This window comes from Mesocricetus auratus, unplaced genomic scaffold (genome assembly GCF_017639785.1).
Source record: "Mesocricetus auratus isolate SY011 unplaced genomic scaffold, BCM_Maur_2.0 Super-Scaffold_100007, whole genome shotgun sequence".
Lineage (NCBI taxonomy): Eukaryota > Metazoa > Chordata > Mammalia > Rodentia > Cricetidae > Mesocricetus > Mesocricetus auratus.
The window spans coordinates 10,823,214-10,849,183 of NW_024429191.1; the positions used below are offsets into that span (position 1 = coordinate 10,823,214).

Genomic DNA, 25,970 nt, shown 5'->3' on the forward strand with positions numbered 1-25,970 from the left:
CAGCCCCCAACATTTCCTATTGAGAATGCTTTGAACTAAGTGAGCCTAAGGACCCTGCCCAGCAACTTCATCTGCAGAACAAGACTGTAGAGATCTGTCCCCAGGGAACTAACTGACTGAAGCCACAGGACACAATTCTGGTTCAGAAACAAAGTTCCTGTCCCCAACCACCTAGACCCATCGCTCTTTTGTCTCTGCAGACCAGACCACCTACGTACAATAAGACAGTCCCATGCAACTAACTTGGAGTCCCTCACATCTAGGATCAAATTCAACATCAGGCTAGTGAGATAGCTCAGTGAGTAAAACACTCGCCATACAAACCTGACAACCTGAGACCAATCCCCAAAACCACAGAAAGGAGGAAGAAAAGAAGTGACTCCGCAAAGCTGTCCTCTGATCTACACACACAGCACAGTTCACAATATAGCCATAAACCTACCACACACAACAATAACAAATGTATTATTATTTTTTAACAAATAAACTTATAATTTTACATCCTGGCTGCAGCTTGCCCTCCCTCATCTCCTCCCAGTGTCTCCTCCACACCCACCCCCCAATCCATTCCATGGCAGCTTTCCCATTCCCATAAGTATCAACAAAACATGGCATATGAAGTTGCAGTAAGACTAAGCACTCCCCATGTATTAAGTTGGGCAAGACAACCCAGTATGAGGAATAGGGAACCAAAAGCCAGTAAAAGATTCAGAGATAGCTCCTGTTTCCATTGTTAGGAGTCCCACAAGAGGACCAAGCTATACAACCGTGACACACATGCAGAGTGCTTAGGTCAGCCCCACACAGGCTCCCTGGTTGTCGGTTCAGTCTCTGTGAGCCCAGGTTGCTCATAACCATTTCATTTCCAAGCTCAGTTCCAGACATGCCACCCTCGTCTGGCCTCCTCAGGTGCTGCATACATATGGTACAGAGACACATACATGCAGGCAAAGCACCTATGCATACTAAAATAATAATATATAATAAATAATAATAATAAGAGCCAGGCACGGTGGGTCATGTCTTTAATGCCAGCACTTGGGAGGCAGAGAGAGGTGGATCTCTGTGGGTTTAAGGTTAGCCTTGTCTACTGAGCGAGTTCCAGGACAGGAGCCAAAGCTGCTATACAAACCAAGAAAGAGGAGGGGAGGGAGAGAAGGAGGGAGGGAGACAGGGAGGTAGGAAAGGAGAGAGGGAGGGAAGGAGGGAGAGAGAGAAGGAGGGGAGAGAGAGAAACTTAAAGTCAAAGTCCAGTGTTGTTCAACAAGTCCTGTAGATCAGATCATCCGACTTAGGATGAACAGGATCCAGCTCAGGGCAAACCTCACGGGATGAAGAAGGCAAAGGCCTGGGTTAAATCTGCAATTCTTACTACCATCCTCATTCCCAAGACACACCCCCTCTCCAAAGCAGGAACAGTAACTACATTAGACAAGTCTCAAACAGAATTCACAATTGACGAGGCAGCATGGATAGTGCCAGGTGTAGGAGCAGCCCAGTGCTCAGGGCTGCAGCTCACTATGGTCTACACCCAGTACATGGTTGGATTTATACCTATGAAGTGAGTGTGTAGTGGAAGCTACTGAGTACCAGGTACAGGGGTTACTTTTATTATGGGATATTTCAAGTAATCTATTTTCACAAACTACCTGTACATGGCCCTGTAAAGTGTGTCAGCAGTCTACCAGAGGTGGTGTGGGGGGTGGCACGACCCTTCTCAGTGCAGTGAGACCTTAATGCCCTGCTTGGCTGTACATGCCTGACACTTGCTGGCTTCGGTGACAGTAAGTACCAGTTAACGAGGCTAATAAGTTACTGAATCATGAGAAGTGAGTCCAGAAAAGTGAACCCAGATTGGAGAAGACTAGGACAGCATGACCAAGGCAGCCCCCAGAGCTGAACACAAGCCAGCACTAGCAATGCTCTCTCGATGTTTTCAGTGTGCTGTGCCTCTGGTCCAAACTCAAGACTATAAGACAGCATCAGTGATTTTCCTGGGCTGAGGCTGTAGCTCAGTTGGCACTGTGTTCACTTAGCATACATGAGGTTTGAATCCCCACAGCTATATACACAGGGTGTGGTTGCCAACACCTATAATCCTAGAGCCTGGGGGGTAGAGGCAGGAGGATGTGACTCTCAAGGTTATTTACCACAAATAGTAAGTTGGAGGACAGCCTGACATACATGGGACTCTGGAAAGAAAGGGGCTAGGAATACTGAGTTTCATTCCCATCAAGGACAAAAAACTCTGTCTGCAATACTCCTGATGCGACACACCCTTGACCTTACCAAAACCAACAGCAAGAATCTGACAGCAAAGCAAAGATACCTTTTTCAATCAAGTGAAATTCTCTTTGGAAATTAGGGTGCTGACCAAACCTAAAAGAACACCCATGGTTTTATTGGCCATAAGAAGAAGGAGAAAGCAAAAGCTCCACAGGTCCCAGGTATGCTTGAGTCTGCAAACTGGCTTCTTCTTGTGTTTCCAAGTTTGATAAAAAGCAGTTTCATCCCGAAAATGGAATCTCAAGCTTCTAAGCCATTCATATAGAACCTTCCATAACAAGAGGAATGCCAGGTATGGTGGGGCACACCTTTAATCCCAGGAGGCAGATCTCTCTGAGTTCAAGGCCTTATCTACAAAATGAGTTCTCAGCCAGGGCTGCATAGTGAGACCCTGTCTCTAAACAAAAACACAAACAAAGAGGAATACAGACTTGGCATTCCACAAAGATTTTAAGTGCCTTCCAACTTCTGAAAATGTTTACCAGTTTACCAAGTAAAATAACTGGCAATTTATTAGAAACACAATCAGGAGGTGCTTTGCTGCCCGCCTGTGTAGAAGGGATAAGGCAGCTCTCTGCTCACATACACAGGCTCCCCTCAGGTACAATCAATTTTTTCTTCTTTAAAAGTTCTTTAGACAGAGTCTCATACAGCCAACGCTGACCTCAGATTCTCTATATAAGTCAAGGATAGCCTTGAGCTTCTGATCCTACCTCCCACTCCCAAGTGCTGCTGTGCAAGCCATGTGCCAGGCGCATGGTGGCACAGGCCCTGCTAGCCTGTTGACTTAATAAAACTTATGTCTGGGATGGTGGTGCACACCTTTGGTCTCAGCACTCTAGAGGCAGAGGCAGGTGGAATCTCTGAGTTTGAGGGCAGCCTGGTCTACAGTTGCAGCCTCTCCAGTCAGTGGCAGGCTCCTTCCCCTCTAACTCTTGCCTTACTAACACTACTTAGCTCCTGAATGTAAGCTCACAAGTTGCCTCAAAGATGTGGTGGTGCATGCTGGGATTCCAAGTACTGGGAGGGCAAGACAAGAGGTCAAGAGTTCACCACTGAATCAGCGATAGGGAAGCTCAGAGGCAGCAAGAACTACACGAGACCCTTTCTCACCTCAGAAATAAAAAAGCAAAGCACTTGCTCCCTTGTGGAAAGGAGCTTTCCTAAGTAGGTCAGGTTCCCAGTTATACAACCTCCAAATTACCTCCATCTTCCTGCGTTACAGATGACCTGCCTGCTGCCTCGAGAAAAGGGACCGGGCAGCCCTACTCATTACATAGGACACTGCTGAATGTCCCACAGACATGACGACGCGTGAAGGAAGGAGCAGCCGTGGAGCTGATAGAGCCCAGGCCTGTGGATCCCCAGGTCAGACAGACTTATGATTTTGTTTCCTTAAATTTAACATCCACTATGTAGACAGGAAGAATGGTTCTTGAGTCAATACACACAAAAGGGCACTACTTCAGAGACACCTGCTGGTATCGCGGCTCCATACGGAGCAGCTCATGCAGAGAAGCCAGGTGGCACAGCTCTGCTGCACCCATCCACTGTCGGGAAGCAGGTGCGCAGCCAGCCTCAGGCTGGAAGCTCGAGTCTTAGTTGATTTTGGAGCCACCCAAGAAGCTTGTTCTCAAACAGATGGTACCTTCTAAAGAAGTACAGCCGCAGCAGCTCTTCCTAGGTATTGCTCAGAGCCTAGACTTACCTTGTCCTCCTGGTGCTGTACTATTGTGTCAGTCTTGATCTCAGAAAGAGTTTGGTTAGCCGCCCGAGTCCAGTGTCCTCTTTGGGAGCACCCCTGGTTGTCTGGAGCCTCTACTCTTTAAGATGTGATATCCCATGCCTTCATCAACTGTGATAGACCTATGATTTTTCTTTATTTTTTTTTCAAGGTGGGGTTTCTCTGTGTGTAGCCCTGGCTGTCCTGAAACCCAAAGATCTGCCTCTGCCTCCTGAGGGCCCCACCAATGCCCAGCTGGACCTGTTTTTCCTGATGGAGTCAACTTTGCGACTTTATACACCCATTTTCTGTACTCTGAGAGCTCATCTGCCCATTCCTCTTCATCTTCCAGAATGTTGGGGTTCTTTGGAGGTTTTCACAGTGAACTTTTCAGGAGGCTGTTGGCTGAACACATTCTCTATGTCCCATTCATCTTTGTCCCAATGGTTATAGGAACATGTGTCCTTCCCCCATCGGATTCTGTTAGTCAGATACTGGAAAACAGCCAGGTAAGAAGCAGACTCCCTCGATCCTTTCTAGTCTCAGGTCAGTGGTGAGATCTCTTCTCATTTTATATTTGTGTTCATGTGGATATTTTTCGTCTTACCATTTCACATTAGCAAGATAGGTTTTGTAGACCTAGACTAATTCATGATCCTTGGCTGTCGTTGAGCTCTAGTTTTTTACTGGACTTGGGTTCTTTTTTACAAATTATTTTAAATTATGTGTATGTGCATCTGTCTATGGATAGGAGGTCACAGAGGCCCGAAAAGGGAATCAGACCCCCTGAACCTTGAGTTGTGACCAGTACAGCCAGGGCTACACAGAGAAACCCTGTCTCAGGCAAACCTTAGAGGGAGCGGGAGGGAGGGAGGGAGGGAGGGAGGGAGGGAGGGAGGGAGGGAGGGAGGGAGGGAGGGAGGGAGGGAGGGAGGAGAGAGAGAGAGAGAGAGAGAGAGAGAGAGAGAGAGAGAGAGAGAGAGAGAGAGAGAGAACCCATCAGGACAAATGGGCATGATGCAAGTGGACATGAGGTCTTCATACAGTGAGGACAGAGGGCACCACTACAGCCTGAGACTTTGTGGGGCTAACAGAAGCGTTCTTTACTAGTGAACAGTAGGATAAATACACTGGGGGGCGGGGGCTGTAAAAACAGGACATGGTGGAAGGACCTGCGAAGAATGAATGTGTTCAAAGTATTACATGGGTATTTCAAAGCTAGCCCAAGAAGGCACAGCAGCATGGTTAGGGAGCTGCCTGCCCAGGCTCTCACCACCCCCACCTACCCATGGCCCAGCAGTCCCAAAGGATCCCTGTGTGGACTGTGTCACACACAAAAGCGGACCCCAATATCATGCAGGGAGACACTCCTGCAGGGCGAGACAGCAGTTCCTCCAGTGCTCCTGGTGTGCTGGGGGTGGGGTGGGGAAGAGGTATAAGACCAGAATCTCAGGCTATTCAGATTATTTGCTTTCTTCCCTGCTCACTCTCAGGCTGGGAAGTATAGGTTTCCAGAAGTTAAAGGGCACTAGATTGCCTACACAACCAGAAACTTGCCAGCTCTTGTTCTCTTTCCATCTTTCATTCTTTTTTTCTTTTTTTGAGACCAGGCCTCCCTATGTAACCCTGGATGTCCTGGAACTCAAACTCAGAGGTCCACCTGCCTCTGCTTCCCAAGTGCTGGGATTAAAGGTGTGCACCGACACCCACCTGCTGTCCAGCTTTTATTAAAATGTGAAAAAGCATTCTTTTCACTATTTTTTTAAAAATAAAAGTGCCATTTACAGGGCCAGGAAGTAGTTCAGTTGCTAGAGAGCTTGCCTGATATGCACAAAGTCCTAGGTTTGCTCCCCAACATCACATAAACCAGACATAGAAGGTAGAAGCAAGAGAATCAGGGTCCAAGGTTATTCTCAGCTACAGAGTAAATCTGAGGCCAGCCTGGGCTATCTGTGACCCTGTTTCTCTAGAAAAAAAAAAAAAACCTACAAAACCCTTCAGTCCTTACACTCACATATCAACTTACATTTTCTTCCCCACCAGTAGATTCCAGAAATCACTTTCTAGGACTGGGTATGTATCTCAGTAGGTAGAGCACTTTGCCTAGCATGGAGGAAGTCTAGGTTTGAGCGTCAACACCATGTAAACTGACACTGGCATGGTGACACATGCCTGTAATGCCAGCACTCGGAAGTGGAGGCAGGTGGATCAGAGATTCAATGTCATCCTCAACTACATAACAAGTTTGAGACTAACCGGGCTAGAGGAGACCCTGCCTCCAAAAATAAACAAACTTCCTCTCCATTGGTTCACAAGAATTCTCCTGTCAGTGCTTGCAGCTGCAGGGTTCTCCACTGGGTAGCTGGATTCTTAGATTTCCTTTTTCCCTTTATCTCATAACAGACTTAAAGCTGTGGACACTGACCCAGGTAAGTTGTTAGACATGACAACGCTGGGTTGCAGAGTAGACGCAGGACACTGTTAGGCTCTGCTCAGCGGGCCTGTGCCACAGGACATTCTCACCAGCAATGGAGAGGTGCCAGCTCCCACAGGGCTGCAGCAACACGACAGGCGCAACACTGACATTTTATACTTGTGTGCCTGGTGCTCAAGGAGGCCAGAAGAGGATGCTGAAACCCTGGAACTACAATTACAGATAGTTATGAGTTGTTATAGGTTTGCTGGGGACTGAACCCAGGTCCTCGGGAAGAGCGGCTGGTGTTCTTATTGGTCAAGCCATCTCCCCAGCCCTCAAAGAGATTTTAATTGCATTTCTCCTATGATAAACAAGTTGAAAACACACATACACACAGACAAAATATACTAATGGGTCTGGAGAGATAGCTCAGTGATTAAAGAGATTGTACTACTCTTGCAAAGGATCTGAGTTCAGTTCCCATCCACGTCAGGTTGCTGGTAACCATCTACAAATCCAGCCCAATTTGACCCCTCTGACATCTGTGGTCAAGACACATACAAACACATTTTTAAATAAATAAATAAATAAAGTAAGCCTTTTAAAAGGGGAAGTGGAGGTGGAGAGATGGCCCAGTGGTTAAGAGTGTTAACTGGGGGGGGAGGGGAGCTGGATGATGAGAGTGCAGGTCTTTAACCCCAACACTTGGGAGGCAGAGGCAGGCAGATCTCTGTGAGTTCGAGGCTAGCATGTCTACGGTGTGAGTTCCAGGACAGTCAGAACTATTACACAGAGAAAGCCTGTCTGGGTGTTTACTGTTCTTACAGTGGACCAAAGTTTGATTCCCATCACCAATGTCAGGTGCCCATAACAGCTTGTAAGTCTCACTCCAGGGTACCCTATGCCTTTGGTCTCGGGCACCAGCACTCACATGCATATAACTAAACATAGGCTTATACACATATTTGAAAACAATATAAATCTCTTTTAAATTTTTTTCAAAAAAACAAAAGGCAAATACACTGGGCGGTGGCAGCACTCGAGAGGCAGAGGCAGGTGGATCTCTGAGTTTGAGGTCATCTTGGTCTACAAAGCAAGTTCCAGGACAGGCTCCAAAGCTACACAGAGAAACCCTGTCTCAAAAAAACAAAACAAAAGGCGAATTCACTGGGCAAAAGCAAGCTACTACCTTCTGAACAAAGTGTGAGGTCCTGAGTTCCATCCCAGCTGCAAAGTCAACTAACTAAATAAAAGATCTGAAGTTCCTCCACTAGTATAAACAGGGATTAGACTCAACAGGGCCCATGAGCATGTCAAGAATGCATTGAGAAACCAAATACTGTGGCCCAAGCCTAGGAACCCAGCACTTGGGGGCTGAAGTAGAGGTGGTAACTCTAGGCAGCCTGGGCGGCACAGGGAGAGCTTGTGCAGAGGAGAAGCAGAAAGCCAACTATTCTCTCTCCTGAAATCTGAACTTAAGAGAGAAAGGTGATCTTTTTGGTGTTTTTTATTTTATTTTGATTTATTTATTTATTATTAAATATACAGTGTTCTGACTGCACACCAGAAGAGGACACCAGATCTTGTTACAGATAGTTGTGAGCCACCATGTGGTTGCTGGGAATTGAACTCAGGACCTCTGGAAGAGCAGCCAGTGCTCTTAACCTCTGAGCCATCTCTCCAGACCTCTTTTTTTGGTGTTTTGAGACAGGGTTTCTCTGTGTAACACCTCTGGCTGTCCTGGAACTTACTTTGTTCCAGGTCAGCCTAGAACTCAGAGATCCGCCTGCCTCTGCCTCTCCTCCTGCCTCCTGCCTCCTGCCTCCTGCCTCCTGCCTCCTGCCTCCTGCCTCCTGCCTCCTGCCTCCTGCCTCCCGCCACCACTCCTGGTGAGAAAGATAATCTTGTGGCTGGTTTTCTTTCAGTGGAAATGTTTGTCTTTCTAATCACTTTTTGCTCACTTTTATTGGTGCTGAATCAGTTAGAAAATTAAAATTACTTTTAATTAACTTTAAAAAGTTTGAGTTGCCGGGCAGAGGTGGCGCACGCCTTTAATCCCAGCACTCAGGAGGCAGAGGCAGGCGGATCTCTGTGAGTTTGAGGCCAGCCTGGTCTACAGAGTGAGTCCAGGACAGCCTCCAAAAGCAATACAGAGAAACCCTGTCTCGAAAAAACCAAAAGAATAAAAAAAAGTTTGAGTAATCTGGCAGGCTGCTTAATGTAACCTAAACAACAGTTACAAAATTCCCTTAAGAACAGTGTTCCACTTATTAGGCCAATGACTTACAGTAGTGAAAGATTTCACCTCTTTACAAGCCTAGAGAGGTGTCAAAGGCCTCTATGTAGGAGAATAAGTCAGAAGATTGAGCACAAAGCTAGTCTAAACTATTTAATGATACCTATCTCAGCAAAATAAAATGAGATGGCAAGGTATGGCGGCACATGCCTGTAACTATTATAGTGTGCGTGCGTGCGTGCGTGCGTGTGTGTGTGTGTGTGTGTGTGTGTGTTTGTATTATCGCATATAAATGTGCAGCATATGTATTATATCTTATAATACATATTGGAAGGCAGAGGCAGGGGGCTTAGGAGTTCAAAATACTCACACACATAAAATAGTAAACAAAAGTTAAACAAACACACATCCCCCTGTAGGAGGAAAACAGAAAACTGGCTAGGAAAAGGCTTCTCTCTACACACCCCCCCCAAGGCATCAGTAAACTTCAGTTTCAAAAAAATAGGAATAATTAGCATAGTAACAAATGCCTATACTTCTAACACTCAGGAAGGAGACAAGAGGATCCTGAGTCCAAGGCCATCAATCCACAGAGAGATACTGTCTCACAGCTCCAAAAATAAAATAAATTTTAATTTAAAAAACTTAGAAAGGAAGCTGGGCGTTGGTGGCGCACGCCTTTAATCCCAGCACTTGGGAGGCAGAGGCAGGCGGATCTCTGTGAGTTCGAGACCAGCCTGGACTACCAAGGGAGTTCCAGGACAGCCTCCAAAGCCACAGAGAAACCCTGTCTCGAAAAAACCAAAAAAAAAAAAAAAAAAAAAAAAACTTAGAAAGGAAATGTGTTAATATGTAATAATCTCAGGATAGGGAATACTGGTGACTCATTCTGTTATATTTGTGGTCCCTCTCTCTTTGGTGGGTACTGAAACAGGGTCTCTAACTAAAGCTGACCTTAAACGCACATCAGTTTTCCTGCCTTAGCCTCCCAAATGTAGGTATTACAGCAAAAAGCCATCACACCTGACTTCTGTATTACTTATTTTAAAGACCTAATTTATTAATTTTAATTAAGTGTCTGTGTGTGGGCATGTGTATGTGTGTCCCAGTACCTGTGAAGGCCAGAGGCACTGCACCTGGAGTTAGAGCAGTTGTGAGCCACTCAGTTTGGCTATGGGGAACCAAGCCTTGGTCCTCTGCAAGAGTAGTGTATGTACTTAACTAGTGAACCATCTCTCCAGCCCCAAATAATAACTTTTGTTCATTTTATTTATTGGTTTGGCTTGTTTGAGACAGGGTTTCTCTGTGTAACCTGGCTACACTGGCTATCCTAGAACTTACTTTATAGACCAGGTTGGCCTCAAACTCAAAGAGATCCACCTGCCTGTCGCTGCCTCTGCCTCCCAAGTGCTAGAATTAAAGTTCTCTACCACCATGCCAAACTGTCTTATATTTTACAGCACTGTTTTCCTGTGCTTTGTTTAATAATAAGCATGTGTTACTTTTAGAATACAAAACAGTTCTTTTTTTAGATGCTAACAAAGCTATCTGTTATCCAAGAACAGGAACTTCATCTGATTTTAGCAATTCAGTCTACACAGACCCAGAGGTACACATTCCCCTAAGCACTCATACACATAGCCCACTCAGACACACAAGTGCTTCCACACATATCCAAGTTCACGCTTGCCCATTTTCTTTCCTTCCTTTTGGGACTGGATCTCACTGTGTAGCCCTAGCTGACCTAGAACATGCTATGTAGACCAGGCTGCCCTCAAACTCAGAGATACACCTACCTCTGCCTCCTAAATGATAAGATTGTGGGCCACCAAGTCCAGCCACACAAGTCCATTTTCATTCCTGCACTTAAATCCAAGGCAGAGACCAGAAAGAACAGGGGAGCAATTAACCATAGTGTCAAACACCCTGAAGACTTTCAAATCCCACTGGCCAAAGTGCAGGAACACTGTGCAAAAGAAATAAGTTCACTTCTCCATCTTCTTCTACAAGTGCTATGGAGGGCAGACTGTGTCTTCCAAAATCAAAGTACTCACATCTCCTTTCTGGAAAGGATCAGCGGCTGTTAAAAAGTAAATGCTAAGAGTGTTAGTGGTGGCAGTGGTGCATACCTTTAGTCCCAGCATTTGGAAGTCACAGGCAGATGGGTCTCTCTGAGTTCGAGGCCAGCCTGGTCTACAAAGTGAGTTCCAGAACAGCAAGGGCTGTTACACAGAGAAACCTTGTCTTAAAAAACAAAAGAAAGCTGGGAGAGGGGTGTGTGTGTGGGGGGGGTGATGCATGCCTTTAATCCCAGCATTCAGGAGGCAGAGGCAGGCAGATCACTATGGGTTCGAGACCAGCTTGGTCTACAAGAGCTAGATCCAGGACAGCCTCCAAAGACACAGAGAAACCCTGTCTTGAAAAACCAAAACAAATAAATAAATAAATAGGGGGGGGGCAATCCCTTCTCACAATTCAGAAGCCCTGAATTCAACACCCAGCACCCTATAAAACTAGGTGTGACAGCATTCACCTACAATCCCAGCACTCGGGAGATGTAGGCAGGAGAATCAGAAGCTGAAGATTTTCTTTCACTACAAGATGAGCTGAAGGTGAGTCTAGGATACCTAAGACCCTTCCTAAAATAAAAAGAAAAAAATGAAAATGAAAAAAAAGAAGAAAAGAGAGATAAAGCTAGAAGTTCTACCGCGCCCCTTTCTTCCTCCTTCCCACCTTCAGACTCCTGTAAATGACACTGGATGGTATTACATCACACCTGATCTGCCACCAAGTGAAGTAATCAGATCCACACACACACACACACACACACCATGACAGAGAAGGACATGACGGCCATCTCTATTATAAATGGGAGTGCGCCTATTAAAAATTCAGACAACCTGCTTAATAATTGAAAATGCTACCTTCATAAACAGATTACATAAAAGACACTGGAACCCAGCTCAGTGGCTCATACCTGTAACCCCAACACTTGGGAGATGGAGGCAGATGGATTGGGTGCTCAAGGTCACCCTCCTCTATCACTGAGACCCTGTCTCAAAAGAAATTAAATATAAAAAAAAAAGCCAGGCGTTGGTGGCGCATGCCTTTAATCCCAGCACTCGGGAGGCAGAGGCAGGCAGATGTCTGGGAGTTTGAGGCCGGGCTGGACCAACAGCCTCCAAAACAATACAGAGAAACCCTGTCTCGTAAAACCAAAAAAAGCAAATAAATAAATAAAGGGTAGTAAGACAGTTCAGCAGGTAAAGATGCTTACTGCCAAACCTGGTGACCTGACAACAAATATAGGAGATAACCAAACTCCTGAACATTATCCTCTGACCTTCACACAAATGCTTGGCATGCCTGTTCATTCACACCCTAAATAAATGTAATAAAGAAAAAAAACCATAGCTTAGGTTAGGCATGAGAGCAAGTACCTTTAATCCCAGCACCTGGGAGGCAGAGATAGGTAAATCTCTGTGAGTTCCAGGCCAGGCAAGGCTACAGAGTGAGACCCTGTCTCTCCCCCAACCAAAAACAAATCCTTATTTTTTAGATAAATACAGAATCATTCACACATAAAGAGAGGGGCTGGAAAATGGCTCAGTGATTAAGGGCTTGCTGCTTTTCCAGAGGGAGTTCAATTTCCAGCACCCATGTCAAGTGGCTCACAGCGCCCTTAACTAACTCGAGCTTTGCAGGCACTGCATGTATGTTTCACACAGACACATAAATAAGTAAGTAATAAAGTAAATCTTTTAAAAGGAAGTTGAGGGACATTCACAAATGAGTTGAGTCCCTTCACTACTGGGACTTGAATGAAAGTTCTAGAGGGCATCTCTAGAGGCAACACTCCCCAGCTCTCTCTACTATGTATATCCAAGATGTTTGTATCTTAAAATTTTCAAAATATTGTGGGAATGCTCGCTTTTCTCTAAACTTCTGCACTATTGGTTAATATTCTTGTCTTTGCTCCTCTATAATGTATTCAGCAAGTCTGAGTCATGAAGGCTACCAACCTCATCTTACACTGACATAAAGATTAACTTTCATGCCTTTGTGTGTTATCTGCTCCAAATAGTAAAACCACTCACAGAAAGCAAGAACTCCCCTCCACAACCCCAGGAGGCAAAGTCAACCTACCATCTCTTCCTCCTGAGCTAATAAAACAAAAGGACCTAGAATATTTCCCCTCACTCTCTACCCCAACAAACCCTTGACCATCAGGGTTTCCCAAACTACAAATTCCTCCAGGAACTGTCAGATAAAAGAATTCTGACCCATTTCTAGTCTGTATTCAAGAATGTGCAGTCCTGGGAGTGGTGACTCACGCCTTTAATCCCAGCACTCTGGAAGCAGAGACAGGCGGATCTCTGTGAGCTTGAGGTCATCCTGATCTATGTAGTGAGTTCCAGGACAGCCAGAATTACATGGTTAGTGCCTTTAAGGAGGAAGGTTAAGAAGAGGAGCAAAAAGTATAATCAAGTTTTCCCCAAAGTAATCAAGTTGGGGAGGTGATGACCAAAGACATTTCTCAAAGAGAATTGTATGCAATTCATTCACTAAACTGAAATTTGGCAGAAATACCCTGAGCCTTTACATCTAGAGTCATCTGTGGGTTAAGAGCTAAAAAAAGAAAGACTCCCCAGTCCTGTCCTAGTGAGGCCTGGGAAAGCTACACAGCCTTTCCCAGCTTCTAGCTTCTTACCTGTAAAGTAAGGGTGAAAGCTGCTTGCCTAATTACCACCTCAGAGGACTATGGCAATGATACAGTGAAAACATAATAGCAGGGTCTGGTCATGCTAAGGAGCAAATGCGGCTCTGGGCTGGCATAGCCTACCCAGCAGGACTGGATCTGGAGGCAAGATAAGTCTAAAGAGAAGACAGAGAACACCAGTACTGCCAAGCACTGGAAAGACCTCTCCAGGCCAGGAACAAGAAGGGAAGTACTACAAGAACTAAGCTCCATGGACAAAGGCCAGCAAAAGTGCTCAGTGTTAAAAAGACTGCCGGAAGCTGGCTGGCCCCGGGTGTCAGCTCAGTAGGGAGCCCTGAGTTAACCTGGGCCCAGTTCTTTCCAACAGCTATACAGAGAGTAGAGAGGTTTTAACACTATGACTAATAGAAATAAATCAATTTTGCCTTTTTATCCTCCTTGGTTTTTAGAGACAGTCTTGCTAAGTATCCAGGTTGACCTCAATTTTGACATCCTCCTGCCTCAGCCTCTTGAATGCTGGATGCAAGGACTACAGATGTGTGTGCCACCACATCCAGCTTAATTTTATCTCTTTTCTTAAAGACCATTAAGTTCAAACATGCAAATGTTCTTGGACACCCACTTAACAAATGTTTGCATGTGTGAAAAATGAATAATATGAGAATGAACAGATGAAAATTACAGAGACTTCCAACCAATAAGTACAATAAAGGGGAGCATGTAACCTAATTGATGTCTTTTCAGAGATTTCCAACCAATAAATAAAATAAAGGGGAACACATAACCTAGCTGATGTCTTCTGGGTTACTAGCAGAGCAAACAGCCCTGCTGTCATCTTCAGCCCAAAGAATAAGTGCTGAAGGGGACAAGGACTTGATCTTGGAACCAGCTTCCCCAGGAGCTGAAGTAGATGTGTGGGACCCTTGCACATGAATTGTGCCTCTGTTACCTTTCAATACATCTCACCTCTCCTGTAAGGGTGGAGGTCCCGATGGCTCCACTAGATCTGGCACCTGCCATCAAACTCCTGGGTTCACTCCCTTCCTTTTCTTGATCATAGTGCAGAGCTCGTGTAGGCTAGTGTGTGCATGCATGCATGTGTGTGTTCTGAAACAGGGTGTTACTCTGTAGCCCAGGTTAGTCTAGTGTGTGCATGCATGCATGTGTGTGTTCTGAAACAGGGTGTTACTCTGTAGCCCAGGTTAGTCTAGTGTGTGCATGCATGCATGTGTGTGTTCTGAAACAGGGTGTTACTCTGTAGCCCAGGTTAGTCTAGTGTGTGCATGCATGCATGTGTGTGTTCTGAAACAGGGTGTTACTCTGTAGCCCAGGTTAGTCTTGAACTCACTATGCAGACCACTAAGCTGATCTTGAACTTGTAGCAATCCTGTTTCAGCCTTCCAAATGCTGGGACTACAAGAATGCACCATCATGCCCAGCTTAAGATTTATTTTGTGCTTGTTGACCTCACCACTTTACTGTAGAGCAGAAATCCTTTATGTGGCACAGGAATGAAGCAAATGTTTTTTCCACTGATCTACATCTCCAGCCATTTTTAATTCCTAGGTACTTCTGGCCGCTAATTGCACTATCTCTCAAACAAAACCCAGTACAACAAATGGGAAACACATACAGTAAGCTAACTAACTCTGATCAAGAGGCATCTACAAGTCTGGCCTCTGATGTCCTAACATGGGTGGTAGAACGAGGCACTGAAGAGGGTGTCCCGCTCCTGGTTCTAGGAAATAAGTAACAAGTATAACGCTAGAGGAGGGGACACTTGACTCGTGGGTATACCTTCCTCTAAGAGGGAAGAGGGAATTCCGGAAAACTACCCTAAACAGAAATCAGCAACATCTCTCCCGACCAGAACCGTAGTCAGTTTGTTACCTGCTCCGCCCCGTAGACAGTGGCAAACTGTATGAAATCCTCGATGCGAACGAAGCCATCCCCATCCCTATCCAAGGCGTCGAACACCGTCCTGAGGCGCGCACCCTCCTCCTGGACTGTCCCGAGCTCGCTGGACAGCGACAACGCCGGGCCTGGGTCCGAGGGTGGCCCGGGACATGCCTGAAGCAGCTCGCTCTCGGAGGGCAAATGCTCTAGGGGTAGGCCCCGCGTAGCGCAGCAGTCTTCCAGTTCCTCCGGCCAGCTGCCCGGGACTTTGGGCTTCTCTGGCTCTTTAAACTGGAGACAGGGAACTTTGGGTTCCTCTCCATCCTCTGGCCAGAAGCAGGGTGCATCGGGCTCCTCCTGCCAGCAGCGCGTTGCGTTCTGCTCTTCCGGCCAGAGGCACAGCACCGGGGGCTCCTCCGACCAACAGCAAGATGCGTCGGACTCCTCTGGTTCGTTGCCCCAGAAACACGGTGAGCGGGGTGTATCTGGCTCTTCGGGCTCATTGAGCTTCTCCGGCTCCTCGGGCCAGCAGCGAGGTGCACCGGGTTCCTCCGTTTCCTTGACCAAGAGGCACAGTACATCGGGTTCCCCCGGCCACAGGTGAGGGGCGCCAGGCTCCTCCGGCTTCTTGGCCAAGAGACACCCTGTGTTCGCCTCCTGGGAAGAGCAGTGAGGGCCGTCAGGCTCTTCCAGCTCCACAGCCAAGAAGCACGGTGCGTCGGGCTTCTGGGGCCAGCAGTGAAGGACGTCAGGCTCTCCCAGTTCCTCTGCCAAGAGACGCGGTGAATCGGATTCCTCCCACTCCTTGGCCAAGAGACACGGTACGTCGGGCTCCTGGGGCCAGCAGCGAGGGGCGTCGGGTTCCTCCAGCTCCTTGGACAAGTGGCACTGTGCATCTGGCTCCTGGGACCAGCAGCGAGGGGCGTCGGGTTCCTCCAGCTCCTTGACCAAGTGGCACTGTGCGTCTGGCTCCTGAGGCCAGCAGCGAGGGGCGTCGGGTTCCTCCAGCTCCTTGACCAAGTGACAGGATACGTCGGGCTCCTGAGACCAGCAGCGAGGGGCGTCAGGTTCCTCCAGCTCCTTGGCCAAATGGCAGGATACGTCGGGCTCCTGAGACCAGCAGTGAGGGGCGTTGGGCTCTTTGACCCAGCGGCCAGGAGCGTCAGGCTCCTCTACCTCTTCGGGCCAGCAGATTGGCGCGTTGGGTCCCTCTGGCCACCGTTGAAGCTGGGCGTGTTCCTCGGGCTCATCTGACCAGCCGCGAGGAGCGTCGGGCCCCACCGGCCCCTTGACCCCGCGGTGGGGCCCAGACGCCGGCTCGTCGTGGTCCGACAGGGAGGTCGGCTGGCTCAGCTCCATGATCCGGCGCCGGCTAAACTAGGGATGATGCGAGCGGCGCGGGAGGCAGACAAAGGCGCTCAGGGCGCGGCGGCGGGCGCGGGCATCCCCGCGGCGACGCGGGCGGGTGCGCGCGGGGCGCCCGGGCTGCTGGCGCTGGCGCTCGGGCCCTGCTCTGCCCTCGCCCATCTTCGCACCGCGCCTTAGCGGCTCCCGGCCCCGCAGCGCGGTTGGCGCGGGCCCATGTCGGCGGCGCGGCCCGGATGATGTGAGGACCCGGCGGCAGGGAGCGGGCGGTGGGAGACGAGCACCGGCCGGGCAGTGAAGGATGAAGCCTGAGTGCCAGAGCTAAGGGACCCAGTGAGGGACGCCGACGCCGGCGCCAGCCCGCCCTCCGTCGCACGTGACGTCAGCACGTCATGTAGCCTGGCCACGCCCCCATCAGTTTCTATAAAGGCGGGTTCGAAGCGGGCGCAGTTTAGGGGCGACCATGCTCTCCCCTGTTCGGTAGTTCAGTGTGGTTTGTGCAGGTGTAGTGAGCGAAGCGTGACCTCGCGGAAAAGGCGCGTGAGATCGGCTTTGGAAAACTACTGCTGAACAGGAAACCAAACATGCCCATAACCGAGAGAAGCCGCTAGTCTCTCCTGTGTGACTCCTTCACAAGTAGGTAGCACAGAACAGAATACTAATGGGAGGGCTACCGAGTAGAAGCATAGGAGCGCTCTGACGCCTCGCCGGGTGAGAAATTGCCCAAAATCACTCCAGGCAAGGCTAGGATCTGAGGGGCTCACACATTCTTCCACAGGAGCGCACTGTGGAAGTGCGAGGGGCACAGATTTTGTTGTCCTTTGAATTGTTGTTTGATGTTCTTTTGAAACAGGAACTTAGGCATCTCAAGCTGACTGACCCCACCTGCTCTACACAAGTTTTTAAATTTGATATCCAATGCTGATCGCCAGTTTGCCATCCAATGCCCTTGTCATTAGAGGGTCACAGTCAGGGGTGCCGAGCAGTACACTGGGCCAGATGGGATCCGATAAGGTGCATCCGGGTAAGAACTAGGAGAAAGTATGAACCAATTTTTACATTCGTGGGCTCCATAGATAAGTATGGTTTCATAAGCACTTTTGACAAAAGCTAAAAACTGAACTCTTTTTCCAGGTGTACAATCTATTGAGTCATCCCCCATGGCAAAATTCCCAGCACATGATAGGAGGCTTTGTGCAGCTGGCTTTGGGAAAAGGAATGTGATACGGTCCTCTCTCCAAACTATAGTCTCATTTTCTTGTAAGAACTGAATGCTTTTGTAAGGAAAATGCATTCAAATAATAAACTCACTTCCATCTAATGCAAGAATTAGAAATTGCCTTTGGCCAGCTAACATTCTCAGAGGAAGTACCCGCAAGTGTCAGCCTTTCTATTTAGGGATTCATGGTAAGCATTCATCTGTCTTTGGTGTTCTCAGTCAGGCCCAAGGCTGGCTTTCTGAGGAGCAGGTGTTCCTGTGTGTGCCAATGCTAAGAAAAATATTTATGGCTTCCATGGCTTGTGTGCCCAAGTAGAACCACTGCATGGAGAATGTGCCCATTCCTGCTTGGACCAAGTGAAGGGACTGGGTTTTTTTGTTTGTTTGTTTGTTTGTTTTGTTTTGTTTTTTGTTTTGGTTTTTCGAGACAGGGTTTCTCTGTGGCTTTGGAGGCTGTCCTGGAACTCGCTTGGTAGTCCAGGCTGGTCTCGAACTCACAGAGATCCGCCTGCCTCTGCCTCCCGAGTGCAGGGATTAAAGGCGTGCGCCACCAACGCCCTGCGTGAAGGGACTGTTTAAAAGCAGCAAGTGGAGGCTGGGAAGATGGTTCAGTCAGTAAAGTGACTACCCTGGAATTATGAGGCCCTGAGTTCAGATTCTAGCATCCATCTGGAACACACGTTGAGTGTGTACCTACAATCCCAGCACTAAAGGCAGGAGGGTCTCTATGACATGCCAACTAGCCAACCTAATTGGATTGGGAGCTCCAAGTTCAGTGAAACACTGTCTCAAAAAATAAGGTGGAGAACTAGACAGATGACTCACAGGTTAAGAACACTGTCTTCTCTTCCTGAGGACCTAGGTTCAGGTCCTAGCACCCACGTGGCAGCTCACAAACCATGTGTCACTCCAGTTCCAGGGGATTGAATTCTGTCTACTAGCCTACTCCAACACCAGGCATATGCATAGTACACAGATATATAAGCAGGCAAACACTCACACATAAAATAAAAATTTAATGTTTAAATTTTAACAAAAAATAAGATGGGGAAATGGCTCAGTAGTTAAGAGCAACTGTTGTGCAAGCATAAAGACCAAGTTTACCCAGGCAGTAGCACAACACACCTTAACCCAGCACTTGGGAGGCAGAGGCAGGTGGATCTCTGTGAGTTCAAGGCCAGTCTGGTCTACAGAGCTAGTTCCAGGACAGCCAGGACTACACAGAGAAACCCTGTCTCAAAAGAAGAAGGGGGAGGGAGGAGAGAGAGAGAGAGAGAGAGAGAGAGAGAGAGAGAGAGAGAGAGAGAGAGAGAGAGAAAAGAAAGAGAGAGGGGAAGGGAGGGAGGGAGGGAGGGAGGGAGGGAGGGAGGGAGGGAGGGAGGGAGGGAGGGAGGGATATCCTGCCTCCAGGAACTACGGTAGAAAGTAATAGAGAAGATAGCTGGTGCCTTCTGGCCTCCACGCACAGAGACACCTGTCCACACATGTGCATATACCACACACATCTCACACACATGCACACATACATGTACACATACACACAAAATAAGGTGGAGAGTGACTGAGGAGGACACTAGACACTTATAAGATGTCAAGTTCTGACCTCCGCAAACACAGGCACACACACTTGTACACACATGGGACTGAAGCAGAAGGGTTGACATCAATCTCGGGCCAGACACAAAACAAAAAACAAAAAAGAAGAAAAAGAGAAGCGGCAGCAGCCACTTTTACTGAAAAAGGCATCGGCTCTTTACTCACACAGGCAAGTTGGAGGTAGAAAGATAAATCATCGCTCTAACCCTGCCTGTGAGGCCACTCCCTGGAGCAGAGACACGTGAGTCCTAGACTGTTCCCCTCAAGTGAAGAGACTTGATTTTTTATTTGTTGTTTTGTTTTTTTGTTTTTCAAAACAGGGTTTCTCTGTATTGTTTTGGAGGCTGTCTCACTCTGTAGTCCAGGCTGGTCTCGAACTCACAGAGATCCGCCTGCCTCTGCCTCCCGAGTGCTGGGAATAAAGGCATGCGCCACCAAGACCTGGCGTGATGAGACTGATCAATCAGACCACACCCTGAAAGGACTGTTTAGCTATGATCACCTCTTCCCTTGACCCATTCATCCTCCCTTACACCTAATGTTCATATCAATACCGGGAAGGTGGCCGTGGAATCACTGAACCTCTTTCTCTATTCCTCCCATTGTGGACAGATTAAATTAATCTTCCCCTTTCTGATTTTTTTAATCACTATTCATCTGTCATTGCCATATCTGCAAGGGTGGCCAAGACCTTTGGGGCTGCCAAAGCTAAGTGTTTTGCTCTAAAGACTCTCCACAATGACTGCCATTCCAAACCAGGAACTCCCTTCGGAGAAAGACCTAGTACAGCACAAATTTCACTCATCCCAGAGACATTACTAGGATGACCAGGTCATGTAGTCTGTACATAATCTTTAATCTTACTTTTATTATTTTTAACTACCGGTGTAGTACACACACACACACACACACACACACAAGACTGGAAGTATGAGATCACCTTAGAGCTGCAGTTACAAGCAGCTGTGAGTTCCTTGTGTGGGTGCTGGGAACTGCAGGTCCCCTGCAAAAGCAGTGCACGCTCCAGCCCTTGTGCATTTCATATTTAAAGAATCTTCCAGGGGCCGGGCGTTGGTGGCGCATGCCTTTAATCCCAGCACTTGGGAGGCAGAGGCAGGCGGATCTCTGTGAGTTCAAGACCAGCCTGGTCTACAGAGCTAGTTCCAGGACAGCCTCCAAAGCCACAGAGAAACCCTGTCTCAAAAAACCAAAAAAAAAAAAGAATCTTCCAGGGAAGCTGGGCATTGGTGGTGCACGACTTTAGTCCCAGCATCACCACTACCTGGCTTGGTATTTTTTGCTTTTAAGAGATGATATCGCAGGCTGATGACATTGGCTCAGTAGTTAAAGTGCCCACTATACAAGCTTGATGACATCAGTTCAACCCCTGGCACCCTTGTAGAGATAGAAGAGAACTGACCCAGTAGAGTCTTCTGACCTCCACATTTTGCCATCAGACATGTACTCATACAAACACATCATTCACACACATAACTATCATAATAATGAACACTGTTTAAAAGAGATAGGACTCATTATGTATCCCTAGGTGGCCTTCAACTCAAGATTCTCCTGCCTCAGCATCCTGATGATGAGAATACAGACATGAGCCTGGCAGCGATGCTGTTTCTTTAAAAAGAAAAAAAATGCATTAGCCAGACTTGGTGACACAAAATTTAATCCCATTTTTTGTTTGTTTGGTTTTTTTCGAGACAGGGTTTCTCTGTGAAACTCTGACTGTCCTAGAACTCTATTTGTAGACCAGACTGGCTTCGAACTCACAGAGATCCTCCTGCCTCTGCCTCCCAGCTTAATCCCATTTTTAACCTCAAGAGGCAGAGGCAGGAGGATCTCTGAATTCAAAACAAACAACAACAACAACAAAAAATTAAGTTTTTGTACAGTCTTGTCCTAGGTGTAAACCAAGTGTCATCTTCATAAAACCATCTGTGTCTGCTTGCAAAAGATCATGGCTAGGCTTGCTGACTGTTGTTGACTTTTCTTACAGACAAGGAGGCCTGGATACCTGCCTATTCAGACATTCCTCAGCAAGTTAGAAGCAGTTCTTCCCTGATTGGACTGGCTTTGAGATCTAGGGTGGGGTAAAGTATATAGACTGGGGAGGACTGGGGAAAAGGAGTTCCATCTGTGCAGCCATGGGGAAAGCATCTTCCATGCTGGGTGCAGACCTTCCTGAATGGCTGTTTTAGGATCACCCTCACTCTTGCCTCTAACTTCTTACCCAAGCTCTGTAAGCAAGCCTAATAAACTCACTGATTCTCCATGGTGAATTTTGGTGGAATCCAGCTTCGGTTTGAAATTGGGATCTGAATAGGGTTAGAGGTTGCCTGGTGACCCCACCACCACTGGAAGAAAGTTCTTCCACAAAGGGGGTTATTTATCAAAACATGAGTAGTTTACCAGTGGCTACACCATTGAAAAACAGTCCCTTCTCTCTCTCTCCCTCCATTAAGTACCAATAGTCCCTCAGGGAGCAGTGGGAATTGACAATTCCCTGGCCCATTCGTGATGGAATGTTGGTGGGCCCAACTGTGTGCAGGTGATCCAACCACTATGAGTCTGTGTGCACAGTAGTCACATCATGTCCAGAAAACAGCTTTCTGCAGCATTCCTCTCTATCCTCTTATTCTTACACTCCTTTTGCCCTTTCTGCAATATTTTTTGAACTTTGGAGGGGTGTATAGAGGTCCCATTTAGGGCTGAGCATTCAAAAGTAATTTATTGTCAGCATTTTGACCAGTAATGAGTCTTGGGTAAGTGCTATTCACTGATAGATAAATGAGACTTCTTGGCTGGGAGGTGGTGGCGCACGCCTATAATCCCAGCACTCGGGAGGCAGAGGCAGGCGGATCTCTGTGAGTTCGAGGCCGGGCTGGACCAATAGTTGCCAAAACAATACAGAGAAACCCTGTCTAGGAAAAACCAAAAAAAAAAAAAAAAGAGACTTCTTGGATCTATAAGAAAGTAGGATGATCCAAGCCAGAGCAGGCAAGCCAGGAAGCAACTCCCCTCCATAGCCTCTCCATTAGCTGCCGCCTCTAAGTTCAAGCCCTGCTTGAGTTACTGTTCTGACTACCTCCAATGATGGAAGAGTAAGCCAAACAAACCCTTTCCTCCCTAACTTGCTTTTTGGTCATGGTGTTTCATCACAGCAGTAGAAACCCTGACTAAGACACTGTGGGAAGGATGAACACTGGGGCATATGAATAAGTGGGGAGAAATGAATTAGTAGAAGGCACCTTGCAGGCCTAAACTGAAATAGCCTATAAAATTATCAGCTGCCCCACTGCGCACAGTGATGCACACCTGTAATCCTAGCTCTTCGGAGGTGGATACAGGAGGATCAAAGATTCAAGATCCTCAACTACATAGAGAGTTCAAGATCAGCCTGGGCTAAAGAACCAAAAACCAAAATGGCCAGCAAGATGTGTTATAGAATAATCGTTTTGTACAATGTGAAGATGTATCTTTTCCAAGGTGCCTTCTGATTGGTTTAATAAAAAGCTGAGTAGCCAATGGCTAGGCAGGAAGATGTTAGGTGAGAGAGCCAAACTAAGAGGACACTGGGAAGAAGGGTGGACAGAGTCCTGAGGAGTTGCGGGGAGGCACAGAGGAAGCAGGAGGCGACCATGCTGTGCTGAAAAGCGTAGATAAGAAACAAAAGCTCGTTATTAACAAGCCTGTGCTACCGGCTGAGCATTTTAATTAATAGTAAGTCTCTGTGTGGTTATTTGGGAGCAGGCTGGTGGGACAGAGCTTACTGTTGGGACACAGAAAAGTCCACCTACAAAGATGGCATAGAGGGTTAAGACATCTTGCTGGCAAGCTTTACTACTTAAATTCAGTCCCTGGAATCCACACAGTGGAAGAAGAACACCCGCTGTGGTGACTTGAATGAAAATGGTCCCTATTAGGGAGTGGCACTATTAGGAGGTGTGGCTTTGTTGGGTAAGTGTGTCACTGTGGATGTGGGCTTTGAGGTCTCCTTTGCTCAAGCTATGCTCAGTGGGATACACAGTTGTTTCTGCTGCCTGTGGATCAAGATTAGAACTCTCAGCTCCTTCTCCAGCACCATGTCTGCCTGCACACCACCTGCCATGACAATAATGGACTAAAGCCAGTCCCAATGAAATGCTTTCCTCTATAGGAGTTGCCATGCAGCATGGGCAGGGGAGAATTGCCCCCCCATTAATGCTTGGGGCAGGTGGGAGAGCCAGCCCCATGGTCACATGAGCAACAGTGGGAGAGCCGACCCTATTAGTGCAGGCATGGGTGAGCCAGCTCCAAAGTTGTAAATATGCGAGAGCTGCCCCCATTTCTCATCTGGCAGACCAAGCCTACAGCTGCCCAGGCCCAGACCCAGGGTTATGACTTGACCTGCCCCACATCCACCCCATATATGAGCTGCTGGGACATGAGGAGGAAGCTGACCCGCAGACCCATAACTGCAGGGTCTCTACGACACAGGGCAACAACAGAATACCCAAGGAGGAGTTGGTGAGGATCCTGCATTGATAGTGTAGCAGGAACCACAGGCCTCACACCAGACCAACGACTCTGCAACAAACACTTGCAAGACGCATGGACAAAGGAGCTTACAGCATGACTCACTGTGTCACGCTGCAGTTTTCATGATGAGATTTGTCATTTTTTCCTTTTTTTAATTTTTTTTCATTTTTCTCTTTAATTTTGTTTTAATGGGGACGCAGTGCAGGGCAGAGGGTGGATGCAAAGTGACGGGAAATGAATGGGATCAAGATACATGATATAAGGGGTTGGAGAGATGGCTCAGCAGTTAAGATCACTGGCTGCTCTTCCAGACCTGGGTTCAATTCCCAGCACCCACATGACAACTCACAACTGTGTATAATCCCGGTTCCAGGGATCCAACACCCTCGCATGGACATATGTGCAGGCAAAACACCAATGTACATAAAATACAAATAAATTATATTGAAAAAATTTAAAGGATGTATAATGTAAAACACACATGGAATAAATAAATAAATATGAATTGCTATGGTCATGGTGTCTCTTCACAGCATGCTTCACTCCAGCTCACAAATTGTCCTCTGACCTCTACATACAAGCAATAGAACAAGCACACACACACATATACATGTGTACACATATACAGATACACATACATACACACCCATACACACATAAATAAACAGATGTAATTTTTAAAAAATCAACAGTGCTGCCGGGCGTTGGGGGTACAAGCCTTTAATCCCAGCACTTGGAAGGTAGAGGTAGGTGGATCTCTGTGAGTTCAAGGCCAGCCTGGTCTATACAGCAAGTTCCAGGAGAGCCTCCAAAACAATACAGAGAAACCCTGTCTCGAAAAACAAAAAACAAAACAAAATCAACAGTGCCTAGAAAAGAATGAATATTAAGTGAATAAATGGGCAAATCAAGATACATGAAGAACTAGGCTGAGGTAGGGCTAAAGATAGAGATCAGTGCTTGTGTAACATTTGCAAAACCTTGTGTTCAGTCTCTAGAACCACAAAAAAAAAGTGATAAGTATGGCAGTTCCCTCCTGTAATCTCAGTGCTTGGGAGGTAGAAGCAGAAGGAGCAGGAGAGTACAAGGCTAACCTTGGCTACATAACAAATTGGAGGCTAGCCTTGAACTCTATGAGTGTTGCCCACATTTTTGTGTGTTGAAGCCTAGGTTCCCAGCAGATGGCACTATTTTGGGATGTTCTAGAAATTTAAAGATGTGGGCATTAGGAGTGGATTCTTTTTTTTTTTTTTTTTTTTTGGTTTTTCGAGACAGGGTTTCTCTGTGGCTTTGGAGGCTGTAGGAGTGGATTCTTAAGAGTATGTGGGCCCATGCATGGATGCGTGTTGTCTGAATGTCTGTCTTCCCCCAACTCCCATCTGCCACGAGCTAAGAACCTGTTGTGCTGCTACTATGCTCTACCAAGAGCATGGGACCAAACAACCCTGGACTAAACCCTCTGAAAACATAACCCCAAGTCTTCCCATCCTTAAATTGTTTCTGTGAGGAATTCTCACAGCAATGGGAAAAGGAACTCGTAGGTTATTTCGGTGATTTGAATGACAATGACCTAACTCTGCCTAATGAGTGACAGTCTAAGATAACACTTATTTTGTGTGTTCTGTGTATGTGTGCAGTCATCCCGTGTGTGTGAAGGTCAGAGGACAATTTGCAGATGTCAGTTCTTTTCTTCCACTATGTGGGTCATGAGAATTTAATACAGATTGTCAAGCTTGGTGGCAAGTACTCTTACCCACTGAGCTATCCATCCCACCATCCCCCAAGAAGAAAGACATTTATAACAAATACTTAGATGAGTTTTCTCAATGTAGGCATAAATAAAACAGAAAAAGAATAAGGTAAACACGTGTCTTACTTTTTTTTAAAGATTTATTTATTTATTACATATACACCAGATTGAATTGTAGATGGTTGTAAGCCACCATGTGGTTGCTGGGAATTGAACTCAGGACCTCTGGAAGA

At 47.0% G+C, this 25,970-nt stretch overlaps 1 protein-coding gene and 1 long non-coding RNA gene across 5 annotated transcripts in view; one reads left to right on the plus strand and one right to left on the minus strand.

Annotated features, from left to right (window-relative positions):
- The window catches only part of Rab11fip3 (RAB11 family interacting protein 3), a 75,793-nt gene extending 59,045 nt beyond the window's left edge, over nucleotides 1–16,748 (minus strand). For all 4 annotated transcript variants that reach the window (XM_040748379.1, XM_040748378.1, XM_040748377.1 and 1 more), the window contains exon 1: nucleotides 15,272–16,748. In XM_040748379.1, the coding sequence (XP_040604313.1) occupies nucleotides 15,272–16,636 (1,365 nt within the window). In that variant the 5' untranslated portion in view covers nucleotides 16,637–16,748. The remainder of the gene's footprint in view (nucleotides 1–15,271) is intronic.
- Nucleotides 16,749–16,988: 240 nt separating this feature from the next.
- On the plus strand, nucleotides 16,989–17,963 carry LOC121141271. Its single transcript, XR_005878139.1, has 2 exons — nucleotides 16,989–17,278; nucleotides 17,496–17,963. It is a non-coding gene; the product is annotated as an uncharacterized LOC121141271 (long non-coding RNA).
- The last annotated feature ends 8,007 nt before the right edge of the window (nucleotides 17,964–25,970 follow it).